The 16313-nt window shown below is 28.6% G+C and overlaps 1 protein-coding gene across 1 annotated transcript; it reads right to left on the bottom strand.

The window, feature by feature from the left end:
* Nucleotides 1–225: 225 nt before the first annotated feature.
* LOC112683279 (low choriolytic enzyme-like) lies at nucleotides 226–9182 on the bottom strand. Its single transcript, XM_025554216.1, has 5 exons — nucleotides 8949–9182; nucleotides 4138–4269; nucleotides 2805–3152; nucleotides 2559–2692; nucleotides 226–573 (listed from the first exon to the last, which is right to left on the bottom strand). Exons 1-5 carry the CDS (start codon nucleotides 9136–9138, stop codon nucleotides 412–414), a joined length of 966 nt encoding a protein of 321 aa, XP_025410001.1. The 5' UTR covers nucleotides 9139–9182; the 3' UTR covers nucleotides 226–411.
* Nucleotides 9183–16313: the final 7131 nt, after the last annotated feature.

The raw sequence follows: 16313 nt of genomic DNA, 5'->3' as shown, positions 1-16313 counted from the left end.
AAATTGTGTTGATAAAATATATTGATGTATTTGTTTTAAATAATGGTACACAAATCAAACTAAGTCAATACGTAGTACAATTTTCACAAAAAACTTATATTTTTACAGAAAAACTGTACACGGATAAAGTATATTTTATAAGATTTCTGATTACAATATAATACATTTTAAAATATAGGTTAATTAATAAGTTAATTGTTTTAAGTAATTTATACACATATGACCAAGGATCACTTTTTAAAAATAAATTATTTAGTCATAATCAATAGGTTATCTATGTTCCTTATACACAAAGATTATGTACGAATATTTAAATTATAATCGTTATATAAGCACAATATTAAAAACTTATCATCTAACTTAATCGCTCGAATAAATGTAAGTATAATATGTATGTCATTTGTTTCTAAACTAAAATATATTAAATGAATTACCTTGGTATTCACCTGAATTAACATTAGTATTGATGTTCGGTGTTGTACTGGCTCCGTTACAATTGTACATAGCGTTAACTTTTCGCAAGTCATTAACCGTAGCTCCATTTCTTTGTCCCAATGCCATACTTGAGTCATACTTGAAAACAATCATATATTAAAATTAATTTTATTTATTATAATAAATATTTAAATGGGAAATTCAATGACTATATTATAAAATATAATAATGAATTACTTATTATAATACAAATGCAAGTAGTATTATTAATTTATTCACACTGCCTAGCATTTTAATAAATAAAAGATTTACAACGTAATTATAAGTAATATTCAAAAAAAAAAAATATAGCCGGTCTAAAAGAATAAGAATTTTTTTTTTTAATTAAAATATTAAATCTTAACTTCAAAGAAGTCCCATCACTGGATGGGTTCTTCGCTCAAGTCTCCAGTCTTCTTATATAAATCTACTACAACACTTACACTTATTGTAAAAATAATATATTTACAGATTGTGTAATAAAACAAATAAAAAAAAAAAAAAAAAAAAAAAATCTTAATTTTGAAATCAGCAGTGGAAAGACATTCAACGCAACAAAAAAAATCATGTTTTCTTAAGATTGTTTTAAAATTTTTGGAAATAGTAAGAATAGAACATACATATGTTTCAATTACATACTTGTAAATTTACATCTAGCATTTTATGTTTTGCACATTTGTAGATAAAAACTTCAATTATGTGTAATTATATAATTAGTAATAAATTTTATTAATTTAAAATGGACTTCCATTGCATTTCAGTGAACATATAAAACAGATATGTGCAATCTTATTTAAGTGTTTGTTAATTAGATTTTAGAGCTTAACATCAATCTAAGTTAAGTTTAACATTTGATAACATTTTTCTAGATGCATGAAGTTTTATGAAACCGCTTAGTTTACTGTTTATATAATAATTGTTCTCATTTTAGATTTATTAGTAAAACCAACTTCTGTTTCAAAACTTGACCCAACACCCATTCGAAACATAGAAAAATAAACTTTTATTCGGTACCTACTAAAGTGAAAAATATTTCATTACAATCTATGCTGATGAAATTAACTTTGGTGGATGTAGCTCTTTATTTTATATTTTAAAATCGTATGTATCTCGTTAATTTGATTATTATAATATTATTATTTAAACCCGTAATTCATGATTATTTTTCATGTTTAAGATTTAAAGTGACTAATTCTTTCAGTAAATTATTAAATACATATTTTGAGTTTAATAAGTCTCATTTCAGTTAGACAGATTTCAATTTTTTTTTTTTTTAATTACCATATTTAAGCTATTTAAAATGCTTTTTTGGTATTTTCAAATAATTTTATTTAAATAACATACAAATAATTTATATATTTGTCATATCCAGAGTTGTAACCGGATCTTATACATTCTACAATTTTTCATTTAGACTAATGAATTAACTAATGAATGGTTATTATTATTTATATTCAAAAACACTTCTGGAGCACGAAAATATATAGCACAACATCAATAATTTTGTTTCCAAATTTTTATAATTATAATTACTAAAATATTTTTAAAATTAAAATAAATCTTTGATGAATTATTTGAAAAAAAAAATAATAATAATAAAATACGTTTGATAACCATTTTAATTGAAAATGTAAATAATTGGTTGCGTAAGTAATTGGACCATGGCTTAGTTTTAAATCCACACCAAAATAACGTTATATTGTTATATTATATTGACGTTTACAATTAACCGTGTGTGGTACTAAAATAAAGATTAAGGTCTTACGTTGGAATGCTTTGCAGGAATTGCGTTGTGACAATAGCGACAATTTTACGGCGAAGCTTAGCTATGCCACCATTCAAAGCTAACAATCTCAACATTTATAGCAATTTTTGAACTAATAGTATGTAATCTACTTTTCTTCAATTTTTAAAATTATTATAACTAGGAAAAAAATAAAAAAGTTTTTCGTTTTTTTTTTTTTCTGTCGTGAACGACATTTATTTTACAAATATTTTTTTTATCCTAAAATACCTGCAACTCAAAAGCTTGAAAACTACGTCTAGTACTACGACGGAGTAGTGGTTAGTGCACAACAACTTACCTTTGCCACGATGGTTTCTTTGCCATTTTTCGAAAACGCGAAACGCGGGTAATGCATCACACTGGTGTAGTCGTAAGGCAGTCCGAACGAAGATGTAACGTTGTCGGGCACCTTGTTAAAATCTGGCCAGTACGCTGCGAGGACACGGAAAAAAGGAGATTGATTTGTTTTCTTCTCGTCCCTTGACCCCCCCCTCCACACCCCTCGTCCCATTCGCGTGCGCCGTTACGGACGAAACACTCTTACCCTTGTCGATGTTCTCCCAATAGATCGTCACCGCTTTGTCGCGGTCGTTTCGCGCCTGTTCGTGCAGCAGCCCCACAACGTGAAGCAACTCGTGCTGCACAGTGCCCTGGTAGGCGATGCACGAGGGCGCTTCCAGATTCATCATGTGCGGCGACCCCATGTCCCGGTGGTAACCTATCATGGCATAGCATCCCTTGTTGTGCTCGCGCACTATATACAGGTGCTCGGCGTGTCCGAGATCCTGCAGGGCCCTGGCGGACGAGCCGTCGTTCTTGTCGACGAACCTCAAACAAGTCTTGGACTCAATCGCGTCCATAGCCATCCGGATCCGTGACCGTTCGTCCATCGCTGTACAGGTCGCCAAACGAACAGTTAATGATGATGATCCGTCGTGATAGATAACATTTTTACATTTTTTTTTTTTTTTGATCTTCAAACGATCATAAACAGCTTAGCCACTGTACTAACTCCGCTAACTTTAGTATACACGGTAACTGACGATTGGGTATTTTTTTTCGACATGCGATCGGTAGCCTTGTTGCTATTGCTGTTTTTTATTTTTTGAACAGAAAAGTAATACTACTCGTACGGAAGAACACGTCTACCGATCATGTCCGGATAAAATCAATCTTACTAAATTTTTTATGTAACGCGGATATGTATTAATCAAGTTAAATGCATTTCGATAAATGCTGCTGACCATATTCGTACGTTATCAAAAAAGTAATTAGATTCCTATTCCCGTTTTTTTATTTTACTTCATAGAACCGTACCAAAGTATTATCAATATTTGTCGTAAATAATTCACTTACATTATTGTAATCATCTCGATTACAAATTTCCATTATAGTAATTTACACGAAAAGTAAGATTGAATATTATCGTTTTATAGTCAAATTTATAATAAAATATTAAAATGGCTTCAAATTATTTTTACTCTAAACGTATTTTGAATAAAAAAAATCTTTTTAAATAACCCAACAAAGTCGCTGCGCTGATGATTCGATAAAAAGCAATTGACCGCGACATACAAATGTATAAAGTGAGAAGGTGGTATAATTAAATTTGCATTGTCAGTATTTTAGTTAGTAAATGTTAAAAGCATATGATGGAATGCATACTATGTACGTTTAAATATAATTATAACAGGGCATAACTTTGATTAAATGCTAAAAGCTTTGAATGTGAAATTGTAAAGGAAAATGTCACTCCGTAGAAAAAAAAAAACTGTATGATAGTATTATAACAATTTATATCTGTTCTTTGTATAGTTTTATTAAATATCATTATTAAATCTAATTAAATTGTATATTTGATCATTTGATTTACTTACTAAAGTTATAATGAATTATATACGGAACAGTTGCTTTCGGCCATTTATAATAGTCTGACAGTATAGCATTTCTGGAAATGGGAAGCATAATATCTCCTTGATATAGCCGCGAACTCAATTCCGGATACATATCTGTTCAAATAGATAAAAAAAATGCCTAAGAAATGAATTTGATATTGAATACTCTTTTTATTTTTTAACCGAAATCCCGGCTTTTATGTACACTAGTAGTCTAACATACTATAACCTATGTTAGGTTATAACCTATGTAGTAATTAATTAAAAAACAATAATACGTTATTTTACACCAAGCCTATATAGGTGCTTATAATTATATTATGTAAAACATTTTTTGGACTACTGGCTCTCAACATTTTTTGGTGACCTTATGAGGTGTTTATATTTTAATACATAAATTGTCCCATGACCTACTTACTGAATAAATATACTAGCTATCCTATCTAAACCAAAGTGCTTTCAACGGAAGGCCTCTTCACCCACAAACACAACTAACCAACCTATTTCTATACATCACTTATACTTACTATGAATATTTAATTTATAAATTGTATAAGAAAAAAAATTTTTTTTCGGCCATTATATTATGGCTTTTTATTTTTTTATATTTTTATTTTTAAATTCATAATGAAAGGTAATTTTTGATGTATTAGAATACCAGGACAAATAAGACCCATTTTAAGGCTACTTAAAATGTTGTAATTAAAGTCCCTATGGAAGTTCGTTATAACTGTTCTATTTCTTTATGTTATGTGACAAATTAATCATTTATAAAATTATAAGCTATTAAGTTTATTAATTATGATATTAACTAAAAAAATAATAACCATCCTAAACTAATATATTATATTTAATTTAACTTTAACAAATATTATATTATTAATAATTCGACAGTCTCCAGGTAAAAGAGGTAAAGAAAAATTTTCAGGAGAGTAATTCTAAACTTTATATACGTTTTAAAATATCATTACATTAAAGAAAAAAAAAGGTACACTCAAACCAATTTCAACAAAATACATGCAAAATATTCTATATTTTTAAAATATCAGTCTTTATTATTATTTCCTTAGATTAAAGTTAACTTATTCTTTTATAAACAAATTTTAACAGTGTTCAAAAAGGAATAGCTATACTTGTGTTAATTTTACTCAAATATTTTTATTCTCATCTCAAATTACTTTTAAATAGTTAAAACTTCATAGTGTTGATGAAAATGAGACAAACTGATTTACCTATTTTTATAAAATTAAAAAAAAGTTCATACTATAAAAAATTACCATTTTCACCAATAATCGACTTTTACCCAGAGACCATCAAATTACAGTATTAAAAAATAAATGATAATTTTTTTATATTTCAGTGTGATGTTCAAAACTATAATACGGTCATAATAACGCGACAAGACTTTATTTAAATGTAATCTATATAATAATAATGTTAAGAAAAAATAAGCATAGCAAATGATATTGACTAAATTTATTTTCACTGCACATCTCACACTTACCTCCTACCGAACAAAATTATAATCAATGAGCTCTTAAATTACTTAACCTGATGCTGTGGAAAATAACTGTTTACCCCTTTTTGGAAAAATATTTTTCTCAGATATTCTTTTTCACAATCGTTTTTACTTTCTGTACAACGACCATCATCATCAGAAGTATCAATTATGGCTTTTATTTTATGGATACTCAATATATATTTGCTCATTACCAAATTAAACAAATAAACTTCAAAATACAAAAAAAAAAACTAATAGGTTTAAATGGTTAAAATATATCTGGCTCGTAGTCTCAAATAATAGCTTCAAATGTATAAATCATTATTGTGTTTAAACTGCGATAACTATGGACATTTCCGAGATATAACTGAAAACGAGGTAAGTATAAAGTGTATTTATGATTACGACTGAAATGATGCAGCTCTCTCCCCGTCCGACATAAAACCCTGAAAAGATGGCTGATTTTGGAACAATAATGTTTATTATATTAAGATACTGACAGCCAGCGAGATTTGTTCTATTTAACAGAAATAGGAACGTACTTCGCTGATTTTAGCAAGCTAGACAGTATTCACGAGCACGTGAGAGGGACGTTTCAGAATCGAAAGCCCAAGGGATTTCATTAAACAATACACAGTAGATACGAATTTGTATTGTTATTGTAAATAAATAATTGATTAAACAACGTAGAACAAAATGTCCCGCGAGATATTTACTATACATATTATGAAGTAGTGAGATCAATGAAAATTCAATTACCCCTTCGCTTTATACCGGTAAGACCTCGTAGGACACATTTTAGTGGTTATATATATTATTCTATTATATTATATTATTATTGTATGAAGTAATCATTTATGACTATCATCGGATCATCCCATTTACTCATATAATAGAAGTTTGTTGACTACATTTTCCCCAACTAGCTATTTTAATTTTCTAAATTTTTTCACTTCATGCTTTAAGTCTATATTACCATATAAATAACCTGAGAGAAAGTGCTCTCACTCAAGTCACAAAAAAATTCACCATATTCTTTATAAAACCAATAAAATTAATTTTTATTAACAACATTTCAAATGTTTTAATTTCATTGATGTGCAAGTATTGTATTTTCTTAATAAAATTGAATGTATTTAATTAATTTTTATTTAATGTATTTATATTCTAACGCTAAAGATGTACATTGAATTTATTAACATTTTCTAAAAAATAACAATATGATACTGTGTAGTTGACTTTTATTTGTTCAGTTATTAAAATATTTACCATGGGTTATAGTATAAATTATATCTACATGCAGGTCATTTAAAATCACCATAGCAATATCGAATCTAATTTATTTTATAATATTACATAATAAATATATAAACTCAAATCAAGAGAAAAATTAATCCCTGCGATCTCTAGCCCCATAAATACACAATTGTGCAAACGGGCATAATCCATGTAACTGCATTAAAACAAGGCTCGATCGATATTTTTGAACTGTAGAGAACTAATAACTAACAATCTGTACTCCAAAGCGTATGTTCATTTTTTTTTTATATATATATACATATTAAAAATATAAATACAAATAACGTTTATAAATATGGAAATATTGAACGAAAATTCACGAGTATAACATTAACTCAAAATTTGTTTTATAATAATTCTGAAATTGTAAATATTATATATAAACTCATATCTACAACCGTATTTCATCAAATAGCTTTCATCAAATAATTACATTTTTCTTTCTTATTCTATTTGGTTTCGGCCTTTAGACCATGCCACTAAATACAATCTTGCCATAGGTCCCTGTTCTCTGCAGCTTCTCTCCATCTGATTCCTGGTTCTAACGTTTTTAAGTCCTTTTTTACACAGTCTTCCCATCTCAATCTGGGTCTTTCTAAAAGTCTTTTACCTATTGGTTCTTCCTCAATTACATTTTTAATAATAATAATAAAAAAAATAGTAAAACGCCTAATTATTTATTAAAAAACAGACAAGCCTAATGGAAAAAAATGACATAAGTAATAATTAAAACAATCAATTAATATACAGATATACCTATCTAGCGTAAATCTTGGTAAAGAATATTAAAAGTTAACATAGAAAATAAAATACAGCATAGAAATAAATTAAATTTTAAGATATTGACTAAATACATTGGAAAAAAAAAATGATTGATCCTTATAAAAGTAATTATAGTCAAAGAGATGGGAGTTTAAAAAGTGTATAACATTTGCTTGAGATTGGCTCTGAAATGGAAAATTCCATTTACAAAAACTCATAAGTATTGAGCTCTTCTGTATACTATAGTAATATGATTAAAGACTAAAACACTAAGACACAAGCGAGTAATCATGTACGAGGACGCTGCATTTATTAAAATCGATATGAATATTTTAAAATTATTAATTAAACTAAAATATAATGATGAAGTCTATATAGCGACTTGTAAATTGAATTAATCATTTAAATATTATTGCAATATTTTTTTTATACGTGAAAGAAATCATCTATAACTTTAATGGCACAATGCCTCACTAAGATGTAAAATACAATGATTACGGATTATTGAACTGAATAATTTCTAGAATAACATCCTCACTAACGTCAACGAGTTGCGCAAAAATTTGATACATTTAACGCCTCGTGTTCTAACCGATTATTCATAATATCATCATTCGTTAAATTATAATGCGTTTGTTATACTTGCTTAATGGTTGCTTATTAATAGTGTAACATCTATGTTGGGGATGGGCAACTAAGTAATTAAAGGTCCAATTTATAGAACTTTATAATCTAGTGGGCCAGAGCGAAGAGAGCAAAAATAAAAGAGGGTCATTGAAATTGACTTTTATCATTTATTTTTTACGGCTTAATTTTACAACTGAACCAACACAATATAACCAGTACCCGATACCTATAGCTAAGTTAACTATACCGATATGTATATATATATATATATATTTATTATACTTAGACATTTAATCAATTGGCTGCAGTTCAATACTAGAGAAAAATATATCTACATTTTATGATAAACGCGATGAAATGAAATAGGTACCGATAAATGCTAAAATTTTATGAAGTAATTTGAAAACGCATCACGGGCCAGATGAAAAAAAGTATGTGGGTCACCAGTTGCCCATCCCTGATCAATATTACGCCGTAAACTGCAGTGACGAACAGAAAACAGTACAAACTGGTCTGGAACTCTTACCATGTACATACTACTATTAATATCGTTTATCACATACCACATACCGCTTCCTCTACATTGAAATCCCACGAACCTTACCCGGAGTGAAATGAGAGGGTAGCTTCGATTCTCCTTTGAATCTCTCGTACAGCGCGTTGAGGAGACTCCCATCTATACCGGCCGTACAAAATCCCAAAAGCCTTGCGGCTACGTACAATTGAAGCGCATACATACTGTCGACTGTGTGAGCTCGAAAGTAGCGATCATGTGCTCGTATATAGGGTACCATTTCGTTGCATAGGTATGACCTGCCATCGAATTCCGTATCACACGCCGTCTTGAATGTGAAAAATACATTGTTTCGATGCAGGCGAAATTATCTGACAGTTTCTCCCCCATTTCCTTTGATTATTTAATTGTACTTTATTCCACTGATACGCGTGTAAAATCGACGACACGCGCTAATATAGCCATTATTCATTTATTTCGTTGACGTACCGCATACCTGCGCAATTGTGCGTGTGTATGTGTATGTGTGCCCTCGTGGAATTAATTAGACGGCTGTAGCGACGAAAATACTCGTGATGCGCTATAATATAACATTTTCCAAAGTTTCCGATAAAACATACAATAATTATCGCTTGTAGTGGTCAATGAAATGTTAACCTTTTTTATTGTTTTCCGATGATAACCACGCAATATGGTAAAAATTGTATAATTGTTTCTCCGTTCGACTACGCGCGTAGCATATAGTAGTTGTAGTCGATAAGAGTTGGCGCGTAATACGCGCACGACAACACAATAATGTTAATATATTATCATGTTGCAAAGACGTATACATATAATTTCACACTGCATAAATGCAGTGTTGGACGAATAATGTTACACAATGTACTCGTGTACTCGGTTCCAGAATTAATTATCGGAATTGATTGTTAATAGAATTAATTAAAATGTTTAACATAGTCGTTGTGGTATTGATGTGTTTACGCGGATTGTACAACAACGGATTAAATATTGTACTGCTGTTATCTTAAATGTATTAAAAGTTCACTAGGATTAATTTTACGCTGCAGTAGACTTCGATAAAAAAACTCCAAATTTTACTGTGTCAACAAAGAATACCAATATGATGCATCATATAGCTTATGACAACGTCAACACCACCGACATCATAGATAGTACGGGATATACGTTTTACTCAAGGGTTGTATATTTTGTTTGTACATATTAAATGGACTTGGATGCTTTAATGTTTACTTTTTACCAACATATTGCAACCATAATGCAGATTACAGTCTTTAAAATGTTTTCGGTGAAAAACTTGCAAGATTTTATAGAAACCGATCGGTTTCGACACCTTTTAAGTTTTTATTTTAAGTATATAACTTTATCTGTAATGTAATGTTGTTTCTATATTTTGATAACAAATATACATTTAAGATTCAATTCCATATCGTTTGCAATAGCGATTTGATTCTACAAAAAATTAATGTTTCGTTTTATAGCCTATAAAAACTATGCATCTCAACCAAAAATAAAGTTCTTCACGAATCAATTTTGTTACAAAATTGGTAATTTATCGAATAATGTTAATTTGCACAAAACCATTTTCTGAAAAATTTCATACTTTCACAACAACCAAAGGCAATTAAACTACTTTAACTATTAATTACCTAATTAAATTAGGCACATGGGAAATCGATACATGAAGTATCTAAACAACGAAACCGTGAAGTATTTTATGAAATATATATCAGTAGTATATTAGTATCATTCCCAACACAGTTATAATAAATTTCACTTAAAACTAATTTTGTGATTGATTATTATATTACATAGTTTAATTTTTTAAACATTTTTCATATAACTTAGTTTTTTAAAATATTAAAATTATTTTATGCTAAATTTCACTTGAAACTAATATAGTGATTGTTTTCTCTAGTTCTGAAAACAGTTTTAAATAATATAAATAAAAACATTTGCATTTTAAAAATAATAAAATAAATAAAATATTTTTTCAATTTAATTTTTTTTTTTTCATTATTTATTTATAATTATTTTTAAGTTATCATTTTTAATTAAATCATTAATATGGTTATTACAATTATTTCTACTTATATATATTTAATAATGTCCCCAAGCTAAAGTATTAATTCCATTTGCTAATATAAATCTTTTATCATCATGAGTTCTTATAATGATATAATATAATAATTATAAAATATTATAACTTATGCATTTTGCTATATAATATATAATATCTTTTTGTGTCAATGGAATTCCTTCAATGGAAGACTTCTCCGCATACATAAATCTACCTAAGTACTGCAATTTTTTTTTTATTTATGTCAATCTTTGCAAATTATTTGCTAGTCAAATACATTCGGAGAATTTTTAAAAAAGTGGCGGTCAACAACTCAGAGGAAAGATATATAGATTAGTCCTGTTGATATGGCAAAAAGAACAAATTCCAAAAGAGTGGAAAACGGCAATCATTTGCCCGATATTTAAAAAAAATGACCCAAAACAAGTAGTTAATTATAGAGGAATATCATTACTGGATGTAGGATACAAAGTTCTGTCGTCTCTCTTACTAGGAAGATTACAAAAATATGCAGAAGAAATTATTGGCAACTACCAATGTGGTTTTAGGAAGGGAAAATCAACCACAGATCATATTTTTGCTATAAGACAGATCCTAGAAAAACATCATGAGTATAACAAAGATATTCATATATCGCACGAGGAAATCAAGCTACGCCTACAGTCTGCTAACAAAGCATACTTTGCTATGTTGCCATTGTTTAAATCTAGGTTACTACCTAGAAAAACCAAAGAGAAACTGTACACAACATATCTAAGACCAATTGCTACTTATGGTTGTAATACATGGGCCACAACTGGAGGGGACTACAAAAAGCTACTCGTCTTTGAGAGAAAAATTTTGAGAACAATTTATGGACCTATTTTCGAGGACAAGGAGCAAAAATGGCTAAGGAGGTCAAATGAGAATCTGAAGAATCTATATTCAAAGGAGGACATAGTGCAGTTCGTAAGAAGTTCAAGACTTGCTTGGACTGGGCATGCGTGGAGAGCTGATGGGTCCCTCATAAAGATGGTTATGGTGGATCAAATAGATCTGAAAAGACCAAGGGGACGCCCAAGGCAAAGATGGCTAGATGCAGTTAGAAGAGATATAGAGGAGTTAAAACCGGATTGGAATGGAAACTTAGATCTAGCCTACGCAAGAGATGTTTGGGGAAAACTGGTGTTAGAAGCAAAGAGCCTAAATGACTCGTAAAAGCTAAAAAAAAAAATTTGCAAGTCAATTTTTAGTATTTGCAAGTTAAAACATTCACCGTGAAGCCAAAATATTTAAAGTTAGGTCAACTTCACATAGACCACCTGTTTGATCAAGAACTTTGAAATCGATTTACAATCAAATGAAAGCTAATGATTAACATAATTTGCAAGTAACCTAGGTAGTCACAATAAACTTTTGAATTTGTAAAGTTGGTCTATCTAATAAATAAAATAACTAGTATAATTATTTGTTATTCTAATATATACATTGATATATGGTGATGTATAATGTTATTTTCTGATGTCACTTAGTAAATTGTAAATATTTTCTAAAATCATTATCTTTTGTTTGATGCCCACTTCGAAGTTTCAGGTCAAAACATTACGTCGACTGCACAACTTCAAAAGTTAGTGGTCACCTAAATAATTTATAAATTTTTAGAAGGGACTTTCGAATACTTTAAAATTAAAAGCTATCGTTTGCATCATTTACAAAGTTGTAGGACAACTTGAGTGGGCTGATTTCGTAACTTTAAAAGCTCTTACTGGCCACACGGTTCACTTGTGAATTTTAAAAATGGACTTGTAAATACTTGCTATTATCTTTTGTGTGATACCTTTATGGAAGTTCTGTAACAAATTGGGTGAACTAACTTCATAAGCTAAAAAGTTTAAAATGACCACCTAAATTATTTGCAAATTTTCAATAATCATTAGCTTTTGTTTGATTTTAAACTTATTTCAAAGTGTGAAGTTGGCCCAACATTAAATTTTTTGGTTTCACGGTGAAATATTGAACTTGCAAATTCTAAAAATTGACTTGTAATTACTTGCAAATAACTTGTAAAATAACGACATAGATTTAAAAAAAAATTATAGTACTTAGGTAAACTAACTTCATGAACATCTAATTAATGGTGGGTTATGTATATGGAGAAGTCTTCCTTTGACGGAACTCCATTGACATAAAAAGATAAAAATGGCAAAATTTATAAGTTATAATATAATATATTTACTATATTATATTACTATAATTTATATATTTATAAGTTATAAATTATAATTATAAAAATATCATATTAAGAGATTTCTGTAACAGTTTCTTTTTAGACGGTGGGGTGGGTATTTTGAGAGAGTAAGGAGCTAGATTTACTTCTACAATAAGAAGATGAAGATCTTCTTGGAAATGCTTACGGAACCTTTTACAGTGGTGTTTGGCTGTATCGTTTAGTGTATGGAGAACTGTGTCAATACGGAATATGTTGGATACATATAAAGGTTAAATGTGTTCAATTCCATATGACCATATTGGTTTAAGTAACATGTTATATATGTGAAATTTGGTTATCATGTTCATTTTTTTAAGATTTATTTAGTAAGGGGCAAAGGAGTGTTAAGCTGTATTTCAATATTATTCTTCTTCCGTATAAATGGAGTACCCATGTGAAAGTTGTATCCATAATTAAGCCAAAAAATGTTACTATGGTTTTAGTTGGAACTGTCAGTTTGTTAATTTGTTAATAAAAACTAGAAGTGGTATTTTTCCATAGTGTAAAAGTTACAAGTGTAGATTTATTCTCATTGATTTTTACACGCCATGTCTTATACTATTTTAACATTTAATATGAAAGTTAATTTTAATAATCCCCGAAATGTTTCTATTTTTATTTAGTCGTAAAAGGGGGAATGTTTCAGAAAGGAAGGATCTTATGCAGCCTGTCACTTTTTCAAATGAGAAATGTTTAAGATGAGCCATAGTGAATACAAGAAGTTTTTTAACATTTTAAAATAGCGTTATCCAAATTTCAAACATGCATTTAGTAATTAAGGCTCGACAAATATTTTATGAATAAATACAACTCTTTTTTATTATTATTATTATAGCATTATTTTTATTTATTTTTATTTATGGTATGTATATTATTAATTACTACCGGTCTATTTAAATATGTATAAAATATATAACTGACTAACCAATATTAATATCGAACATAGTTATACAAATAGTTACTGGATAATTATAATGTTTAAAAAACTAATCATATACCTACACTAGCAATCAGATATCCTACCGTCCTAAACTCATAAGTAGAAGCACAAATAATTATCCACATAGTTAATCGTCGCTTTATTTACTTTGTTTTACAAGTATCGTGAAAATACTAATGCATCTATTAACTGAGACAACAGTTACAACTGATACCGATAAAAAAAAAAACCCCATTTACTGTCTATATTCAGTAATCGCTGTATTTAATTTCAAAATTACGATTAATAAGAACTGCAGCAGTTAAGTTATGTAATCCAAGTTCGTTTTAATTGATTTTTATTTAATCTAGATGTGTTAAACAAAATCTTAAGTATTATTGACACAAATGACACAAAATATACATCCCACATGCCAATTTATTACGCTTATACGTAGTCCATAGAATTATAAATAGATTGAAAATTCAGTAACAATAGTAAAAAAAAAATATATTTTATCTATAAACAATTTAAAATGTCTATTAAGTATAACGGAAACTATTGTGTGACTCAGCCAATAGAGAAATAGTATGGAATGCACTTATAACCTTTGTGATACCATCTAAAATAGTGAAAATGATCAAACTATGTATGGATAAAACGAAATGTCCAACATATGTCACATGAATTTGAAGTTAAGACTGGAAGAATGATGAATAACAGGAAGATGCATTATCCTCAATACTCTTTAAAATAGTAAATACTAAAAACAGTAGTCGAGAAAACTAAGAGAAAGTATGATGGATTAAACTTGGAAGACAACAAAAAGGCAATGCGGAATACTAGCGTATGCAGATGATATTATCACATTAGAATCAAATAGGCAAGAAGTAAAAATGGGTATCAAGAAGCTCTTAAAAAAATAGTAAAGACATCGAATTGCAAATCAACGAATCAAAGACTAAATATATGGTAATATCAAAAAGAGAAAATTATGGGAAACATTAAGAAGTTGTGAATTTTAAATTTGAAAGATTACATATTTTTAAATACCTGGGTGCTACAATAAATAGAAAAATTAATTATCACAAAGAAATTAAAATAAGAACTACTGTAACGAATAAATACTATTATGGGTTAACGAGCATAGTTAAATCAAAACAAATATCGATCAAATTAAAAATTACATTTTACAAGATAGTATTTCGATTAGTTATTTTGTAAGCATGTGAAACATGGCCAACAATCAAAGGAGATGAAGATAAGATAGCAATTTTTGAAAGAAGAATATTAAGAAGATTATATGGACCAAAAAGATAAAATATTACAATACAATATGAAATAAGAAGCAATATAGAATTACAACAGATGTATAAATAACTGGACATAGTAACAATATTACATTTTAGAAAAATCGCATAGACTGACCATGTATGGAAGTCAAGTAGTCTAATAAAAGCGGTATTAAAATGGAAACCCCTCGGGAAAAAAACAACTAGACATACCAAAACAAAAATTAATAGATAAAGTAAAAAAAGATTTTAAAATAAATTGGAATACAAAATGGAGAAACAGTAACACAGGATAATGACAGGTAGAAGCTGATTTGTGTTGCGTTAATGGGCTTTAATGGCCTTTAGGCTTTTAAAAACCGAATAAGAAGAATAGGACATATATTGCTTGAAAATGGCACGTAAAATTACAAAAGAAGTAATATATTTAGAAAGTACCATGATTTTTTAACAATTACCTTTATTATTTCTCAAAGACCTTCGTATTTTATAAATAATTTTCTCTCACAAACATTTTATGCAGTATAAACCGAAACATGTCCATCGGTCTATTCAGTTAGTGATTGAAAACTAATACCGTTTTTTACTGTTTGTTTTGGCGATAACATAAAAACCAATACTGTAAGTGTAGATTCGTGCAAAGAGTACCTATTTACCATATATATTATATTTATAAAGATAACCACATTATACATTTTTATATTTACTGTAACTATATTCTTATAACTTCAATTTATTACAGCTTTATAAATAATGATAACGACACTTTCATTGATTGAGTTTCCTTCGGCGTACAAAATTTAAAAAATCGGTCGGTGTCACGTAAACTTTATTCGTTTCTCACGGTGTAATATACTTTTTCAAAATCTACTTACTGGTATATCTACTTAACTTAAAT

This window comes from Sipha flava, unplaced genomic scaffold (genome assembly GCF_003268045.1).
Source record: "Sipha flava isolate LNK unplaced genomic scaffold, YSA_version1 222_pilon_pilon, whole genome shotgun sequence".
Taxonomy (NCBI): Eukaryota; Metazoa; Arthropoda; class Insecta; order Hemiptera; family Aphididae; genus Sipha; species Sipha flava.
Note: the sequence above shows the minus strand (reverse complement) of the source record. Positions and strands in the feature narration are given on the sequence as shown.

Excerpts from the sequence above, each read along its gene's own strand:
- LOC112683279 (XM_025554216.1), bottom strand. The coding sequence starts at position 9,138 with ATGGTACCCTATATACGAGCACATGATCGCTACTTTCGAGCTCACACA. Across the intron at positions 3,153-4,137 it reads TATAATTCATTATAACTTTA|CGATGGACGAACGGTCACGG; the intron begins GTAAGTAAATCA and ends CGACCTGTACAG. Across the intron at positions 574-2,558 it reads AAGAAACCATCGTGGCAAAG|TATGACTCAAGTATGGCATT; the intron begins GTAAGTTGTTGT and ends ATTGTTTTCAAG.